At 45.1% G+C, this 8232-nt stretch overlaps 1 protein-coding gene across 1 annotated transcript in view; it reads right to left on the minus strand.

The window, feature by feature from the left end:
• The window catches only part of LOC148776135 (uncharacterized), an 87287-nt gene extending 80247 nt beyond the window's left edge, over positions 1–7040 (minus strand). The window contains exons 1-2 of the mRNA XM_088841783.1: positions 7020–7040; positions 5598–6060 (exon numbers count right to left, since the gene is read on the minus strand). Coding sequence (XP_088697909.1) covers positions 5598–6060; positions 7020–7040 — 484 coding nt within the window. The remainder of the gene's footprint in view (positions 1–5597; positions 6061–7019) is intronic.
• Between the last annotated feature and the right edge of the window lie 1192 nt (positions 7041–8232).

Consider the following 8232-nt stretch of genomic DNA (forward strand, 5'->3'; position numbering starts at 1 on the left):
CACAAATATTGTTTAAAGTAAGAAAAAATAGAAAAACATCATTAATAGTGCCTGGGTAAGCGAATCATGGTCCGTCCATATTAGCAAATGCTATGCAACTGTTGAAAAGGTTGTTACATCTATTGACTTGGAGAGATTTATTCATGTTGTCATTCATTAAACATTTACCAAGCATCAGCCATAAACCTGGTAGTCTTCTAAGTACTAGGGATACAGCAGGGAATAGGACAAGGTTTATTGCTTATGAAATACATATCGTAATGAGGAAAGACAGACCATAAACAAATAAAGAAGTAATATGTCAGATGGTGGTTAGTGCTATAAAGAATGATAAAGGTGGGTCAGGAGACAGAGTCTGGAAGGAAGTGAGGGAAGGGGCTCTATGGCAACCAGGAGGAAAGGCAGCTGAGGCTGAGGAAATAGCAAGTGCAAAGACCTGCTTTGGGAGTGTGTTTGGTGGGAACAGAGAACTCAAGTAGGCCAGGGTGGAGCAGGTGAGACGAGAGAGAAGAGAGGTAGAGTTGGTGTGAGTGTGTGTGTGTGTGTGTACGCCCAGATCACATAGGGTCTTATGGCCCCTGGTGAGAATTTTGGTTTTACTCTGCATAAGATGAGAAGCCACTGGAGGGATTTGAGCTGAGGAGCAACGGGACCTGACTTAGGGTCGTTTTGGTTTTTTTTTTAATTAAATTAAATTTTTTGGCTGCACTGGGTCTTCATTGCTGCACGCGGGCTTTCTCCAGTCGTGGCAAGCAGGAGCTACTGTTTAGTTGTGGTGCACGAGCTTCTCATTGCAGTGGCTTCTCTTGTGGAGCACGGGTTCTAAGCGCACGGGCTTCAGAAGCTGTGGCTCATGGGCTCCACAGCACAGGCTCAATAGCTGTGGTGACTGGGCTTAGCTGCCCCATGGCATGTAGGATCTGTCCTTGCATTGGCAGGTGGATTTTTAACCACTGGATCACCAGGGAAGTCCCCTGACTTAGGGTTTTAAAGGATCCCTCTGGCTACTGTGAGGACAGTAGACCAAAGAGGGCAAGATTGGAAGCAGATAAGAGTGAAGAGGCTGCTGCCCTGAGAGAGAGAGGGTGGCACTTACACCAAAGGGGAAGCAGTCAGCTGGGAGAAGCAAAGGGATTCTGGATAGGTTTTGAAGAGGAATGGGGGCTGTGGATGCCATAATGGAATTGGAGGTGGGTGTGAGTAAGGAGCCAGATGGCCTTTACATTGTGTTAATGAGAAAAGCTAGTTCCACAGTAATATAATTATAGGATGATCCCATTTCTGCTCAAATAAGCAACAAATAAAACACCCTCTCGGTGTGGAGAGAAGGGAATCCTCCTTCACTGTTGATGGGAATGTAAATTGGTACACCCACTATGGAGAACACTATGGAGGTTCCTTGAAAAACTAAAAATAGAGCTACCATATGACCCTGCAATCCCACTCCTGGGCATATATCCAGAGAAAAACATAGCTCGAAAATATACGTGTACCACAATGTTGATTGCACCACTTTACAATAGGTAAGACATGGAGACAACCTAAATATCCATCAAAAGAGGAATGGATAAAGAAGATGTGGTACATATATACAAGGGAATATTACTCAGCCATTAAAAAGAATCAAATAAGACCATTTGCAGCAACATGGATGGACCTAGAGAGTGTCATACTGAGTGAAGTAAGTCAGACAGAAAAGGAAAAATATCACATGACATGCCTTATACCTGGAATCTAAAAAGAAATGATACAAATGAACTTACTTACAAAACAGAAAGAGACTCACAGACTTAGAGAATTAACTCATGGTTCCTGGTGGAGGGAAGGGAAGGTTGAGGACTTTGGGAAGGTCATGTACACACTGCTATATTTAAAATGGATAACCAACAAAAACCTACTCTGTATAGCATGTGGAACTCTGCTCAATGTTATGTGCCACCCTGGATGGGAGAGGGTTTGGGGGAGAATGAATATATGATTATACAGTGGAAGTGAGAAATAGATTTAAGGGACTAGATCTGATTGATAGAGTGCCTGATGAACTCTGGACGGAGGTTCGTGACATTCTACAGGAGACAGGGACCAAGACCATCCCCATGGAAAAGAAATGCAAAAGAGCGAAATGGCTGTCTGAGGAGGCCTTACAAATAGCTGTGAAAAGAAGAGAAGCGAAAAGCAAAGGAGAAAAGGAAAGATATAAGCATCTGAATGCAGAGTTCCAAAGAATAGCAAGGAGAGATAAGAAAGCCTTCCTCAGCGATCAATGCAAAGAAATAGAGGAAAACAACAGAATAGGAAAAACAAGAGACCTCTTCAAGAAAATTAGAGATTCCAAGGGAACATTTCATGCAAAGATGGGCTCGATAAAGGACAGAAATGGTATGGACCTAACAGAAGCAGAAGATATTAAGAAGAGGTGGCAAGAATACACAGAAGAACTATACAAAAAAGATCTTCACGACCAAGATAGTCACGATAACGTGATCACTGACCTAGAGCCAGACATCTTGGAATGTGAAGTCAAGTGGGCCTTAGAGAGCATCACTACAAACAAAGCTAGTGGAGGTGATGAAATTCCAGTTGAGCTATTTCAAATCTTGAAAGATGATGCTGTGAAAGTGCTGCACTCAGTATGCCAGCAAATTTGGAAAACTCAGCAGTGGCCACAGGACTGGAAAAGGTCAGTCTTCATTCCAATCCCAAAGAAAGGAAATGCCAAAGAATGCTCAAACTACCGCACAATTGCACTCATCTCACACGCTGGTAAAGTCATGCTCAAAATTCTCCAAGCCAGGCTTCAGCAATATGTGAACCGTGAACTCCCAGATGTTCAAGTAGGTTTTAGAAAAGGCAGAGGCACCAGAGATCAAATTGCCAACATCCGCTGGATCGTGGAGAAAGCAAAAGAGTTCCAGAAAAATGTCTATTTCTGCTTCATTGACTATGCCAAAGCCTTTGACTGTGTCGATCACAATAAACTGTGGAACATTCTGAAAGAGATGGGAATCCCAGACCACATGACCTGCCTCTTGAGAAACCTGTATGCAGGTCAGGAAGCAACAGTCAGAACTGGACATGGAACAACAGACTGGTTCCAAATAGGAAAAGGAGTATGTAAAGGCTGTATATTGTCACCTTGCTTATTTAACTTATATGCAGAGTACATCATGAGGAACGCTGGGCTGGAAGAAGCACAAGCTGGAATCAAGATTGCCGGGAGAAATATCAATAACCTCAGATATGCAGATGACACTACCCTTATGGCAGAAAGTGAAGAGGAACTCAAAGGCCTCTTGATGAAAGTGAAAGAGGAGAGTGAAAAGGTTGGCTTGAAGCTCAACATTCAGAAAACAAAGATCATGGCATCTGGTCCCATCACTTCATGGGAAATAGATGGAAAAACAGTGGAAACAGTGTCAGACTTTATTGTTTTGGGCTCCAAAATCACTGCAGATGCTGATTGCAGCCACGAAATTAAAAGAGGCTTACTCCTTGGAAGGAAAATTATGACCAAGCTTGATAGTATATTAAAAAGCAGAGACATTACTTTGCCAACCAAGGTCCATCTAGTCAAGGCTATGGTTTTTCCCACGGTCATGTATGGATGTGAGAGTTGGACTGTGAAGAAAGCTGATCGCCGAAGAATTGATGCTTTTGAACTGTGGTGCTGGAGAAGACTCTGGAGAGTCCCTTGGACTGCAAGGAGATCCAACCAGTCCATTCTAAAGGAGATCAATCCTGGGTGTTCATTGGAAGGACTGATGCTAAAGCTGAAACTGCAATACTTGCCACCTCATGTGACGAGTTGAGTCACTGGAAAAGACTCTGATGCTGGGAAAGGTTGGGGGCAGGAGGAGAAGGGGACGACAGAGAATGAGATGGCTGGATGGCATCCCGACTCTGTGGACATGAGTTTGAGTGAACCCCGGGAGTTGGTGATGGACAGGGAGGCCTGGCATGCTGTGATTCATGGGGTCGCAGAGAGTCGGACACGACTGAGGGACTGAACTGAACTGAACTGAATATATGTATATGTATGGCTGAGTCCCTTCACTGTTCACCTGAGACTATCACAACACTGTTGATCGGCTGCGCCCCAATACAAAATGCATTTGATGTTAAAAAAAAAAACCTCTCCTCCTTGTGCCTGGATCTTTTCATCCAACCCTAGGAGTGTATTAGTCTTCTAGGGCTGCCATAACAAATCGCGACAAACTGGGTAGCTTAAACAACAGAAATGCAGTTCTGGAGGCCAGAAATCCAAGACAAAGATGCCATCAGGGATGTTTGTCGTGAGGCCTCTCTTCCTGGCTTATAGATAGCTGTCTTCTCACATGGCCTCTGCTCTGGAAGGCTCCATTCTCAAACCTTCACTGAACCTTTATTACTTCCTTATAGACTCCATCTCCAAATAAATACACTGGGGGTTAGGGATGAATTGGGGCGGTGGGCACAATTCAGTCCATAACAATGAGTATAGGGAAAGTTTTGAAAGGTGACCCACAAGCAGTTAACATTGATCATCTGAGGGACAGTGAATCAGGCAAGGGTGGTTTTAGTTTGTTTTTTTTTTTCTTTGAATAGTTTCATTGGGTACATGTCCATTTTTAAAATTTTTTGAGAAGGTATTTAATAAAGAATGACTTTAAGAGAGGGGGAAAAAAAGCTACCTCGGCTTAGAATTCATTCCTGTGCATATTTTTAAGGTCACCACTGGTCTCTGGCTCTGAGCCTCTGTGTTCAGCCCCTGGTTCACTCCTGGCCTTGACCAGGGAGCAAGGATACTCAGGCAAGCTCAACACTTGATCGGAAGATCAAGGAACCCAGGAGAAAGGAAGAGGACATGACTGCCCTACCTGAACATATGTGGGGTATCCATGACAGGACCCCTCCCTAGCCCTGCAGGTACCTCAGGGCAGAGGGTCTGAGATGGCAGTGACTGTGAGAAGGACGGCATAGTGAGGTCAGTGTAACATCCCTCCTCTGAAGCTTTAGGTGGTCCTACCCACCCCTGCCCTACCCCACACAAGTGACTCAGAGCTGGCCCCAGCTGGCACCTTCTGTACTCAGTGAGCTTGGCCAAGCTGCTTGACTTTGCTCATCCTCAGCTGATAGCTGCTGGTGAGCATTCAGTGAAACAATAAGGGGACCATTTACCTGTTTCTTCCTCTGTCGAATGGGACCTGTCTCAACACACTCTCACGGCGGCAACACCTTAGCTTGTAGCAGAACCTGCTGTATGCTGCCACCCCAACGGTACTCCACACACAGGTTCTCTGGATCCTTGTGGAGACCAGGATCCCATTTTACAGCTGGAGAAAAGTAAGGCTCAGAGAAGAGAGGTACCATTTGCAAGATCACGCTGCATACAAGAAGGACAGCTGGGAGCCAGGCCCAGCTGTCCCCACCCCAAGGCCCGAGCTCTTTCACCCCACCGTGTAGCCCTCACAGGGCTGCAGAGAAGCCTGCAGGATTTAATTTGTATGAAACCACCTTGAGAAGCACAAAGTCCTGGGTAAACATAAGGTATTGGCATCTCTAACAGCTCAGTGCTGGGTCCAGGGCACCCAGTGACTGCTCATGAATTCACCAGTTACCTGCTTTTATGCCCATCACTGAGTTGAAAGTCCAGCCACGTGGCTCGGTCGGTGAAGGCATACTCAGCCTTTGCTCCTGTGTCCCAGGTGTGTTCTGGGGAGGCTTCACGGTGAGGAGGGCTGCAGAGCCCCACAGAGGGCACAGCTGTAAAATAAAGTGGAACCTGTCACTGCTTAGGGTCTTTCCAGATGTAAAGTTTTGCAATCCACAGAGAAGCTGCCATGGGCTTCCTCTTCTGGGAGTGGAGGCCTCACAGACAATCACTAGGCTCGTGGCTTCTAAAAAGCTCACCACAAAATACCAGCGCTCACAAATCCCGCCACAATCTCCCAAACCCAGCTCATGGTCTGACCTGCCTTCCTGTTCCAAATCTACTCTATTTCTCTTACTTCTCTTCCTGTTCCTTATATTGTGGGAAGAAAGCCCTTCCCACTCCAGGGACTCTGCCCACAGTCCCTCTGCCTAGAACACCTTCTGACTCAGGGGTATGAGGCCAGCTTCTCCTCGCCCTTTGAGATTCCACCTTCACAGTGAAGGGGTCTGGAATATACCATGCTGAAAAGGTTTGTTCCTGAACTCCCTTTTTCTTCCTAAACGAAGAGCCTCCCCAAAGAATTCAACTGTCATATAACTGATTCATGTTGAGGTCTGACAGAAAACAACAAAATTCTGTAAAGCAATTATCCTTCCATTAAAAAAATTAATTAAAAAAAAAAACAAACAGAACTCAACTGTCATAAATCTTCTCCCTAAGACTTGCACCAGGAAAGACTGATTTCTTTCACTCAGACAGAAGTTGCAAGGGGATAAGAAATCTCTTAGACGTTGTCACAAAACTATATAACCTCTCCCATCTGTTCTCCCAAGGGCCATATATCTTTTCTAAAAGTCATATATTTTCCCATAAGTGCTTTCCTCCCTCTTTCCTTCCTCTATTAAGATAGTATATAAGTTCTAAACTGTAACAGCCTCTTTGAGTCACATTTTTCTGTGAACTGCTTCATACATACAAGAATAAAATTCTGTCTTTTCTCTCACTAATTTTTTTGGTCACTTTAATTCACAGGTCCCTATTACCAAACCCAAGAGGGGAGAGGAAAAGTTTTTCCTCCCCGACAGCTGTCACCACCTAAGAGGGATCTTCCCTAACCATTTTATCTCTTCCAGCTTTCATAGCATTTATCATAACTTATGACCTTATTTATCTGCTTATTAAGTTTTTGTCTGAACTTCCATTAGAGTATAAGGTGTATGGAGGCAGGGACAGCACCTGTCTCATTCATCACTGAATACTCCTGGCCTACTATAATATTTGGCACATAATAGTTCATTAAATACTCAGTGAAGAAATGGATGAAGGACTCCATCCACAGCTCAGGTATGTTGAGTCTAAAGCTCATCTCAGTTCCATACTCACTCACTGAGAACTTATTAGGTACCATGATAGTGCTCAGTGTTAGGAAGATACAACGATCTGCTCCCTGTCATTGGGGAAGTGAAGTGAAGTGAAAGTCGCTCAGTTGTGTCCAACTCTTTGCAACCCCATGGACTATACAGTCCATGGAATTCTCAGGCCAGAATACTGGAGTGGGTAGCCTTTCCCTTCTCCAGGGGATCTTCCCAACCCAGGGATCAAACCCAGGCCTCTTGCATTGCAGGCGGATTCTTTACTAGCTGAGCCACAAGGGAAGCCTGTCACTGGGAAGCTTACAAGAAAATATGCATCTGTGCTGGGTCCTATGTCGGGCAAATATGAGAAAAGAGACACAATTCCTCCCTAGAGAAGTCTCCTGATGGAGTAGGGGGAGGAGAAGATGGAAAACATGTGAAAATGAGCTTGGAAACAAATACATCTCAAAGTACAGTTATTTAGTACATAGATAAAACAGACTGTTTAGCTGTCCTCTTGGCCATTGTTTAGAAAATAATTCATGTCATTCTGCTAATTACAATGGATGGAGCTCATGCTACTTCTGCTTCATTTATACACCTGAGCCTAAGGAGTGCCTGTGCCCCCAGCATTCAGACCCATTGACAGACATCACTGGTCCCCTCTTCACAGCTCCTAGGACAGACATGTAGAGGCTAAAAAGCCTTGCAGAACAGCCTCTGTGCCTCCGTCAGGACCCTTTAAGCCAGAAGGGCCAAAAATATACTGAAGTTAATGCCTTCACCCTCCAAAAAGTAAATAAATAAGAGGGAGAGTTTATTGCAATTTTTCAGTGCACAGGAACCCAAGAGAACCTGACAGCAAGGCGAGGCCTAGTGCATGGTCTCGAGTCTTTAGATTCCCAAGTTCAGATTTCCATTTTCTCATCCTTCTGCATTTGCCTCCAACTCCCATATGTGGCTGATCTGTGGGCAGAAAGCCCTGGGTCAGGTGACCACGCTGCTGCTGCTGCTGCTAAGTCACTTCAGTCATGTCCGACTCTGTGCGACCCCATGGACTGAAGCCCACTAGACTCCTCCGTCAATGGGATTTTCAAGGCAAGAGTACTGGAGTGGGGTGCCATTGCCTTCTCTGCAGGTGTCCATAGCCTGGTGCAATTAGCCTACCTCTGGGCAAGGATGCGGGTAGCAGACCAGGCCCCTAGACCAGAAGAGGACTGAGGTAGGTAGAGTGGTCAACCTTTG

The sequence above is a fragment of the Moschus berezovskii genome, chromosome 11, assembly GCF_049115385.1.
Source record: "Moschus berezovskii isolate FMDL1 chromosome 11, NW_MosBer_1.0, whole genome shotgun sequence".
NCBI classification, from domain to species: domain Eukaryota; kingdom Metazoa; phylum Chordata; class Mammalia; order Artiodactyla; family Moschidae; genus Moschus; species Moschus berezovskii.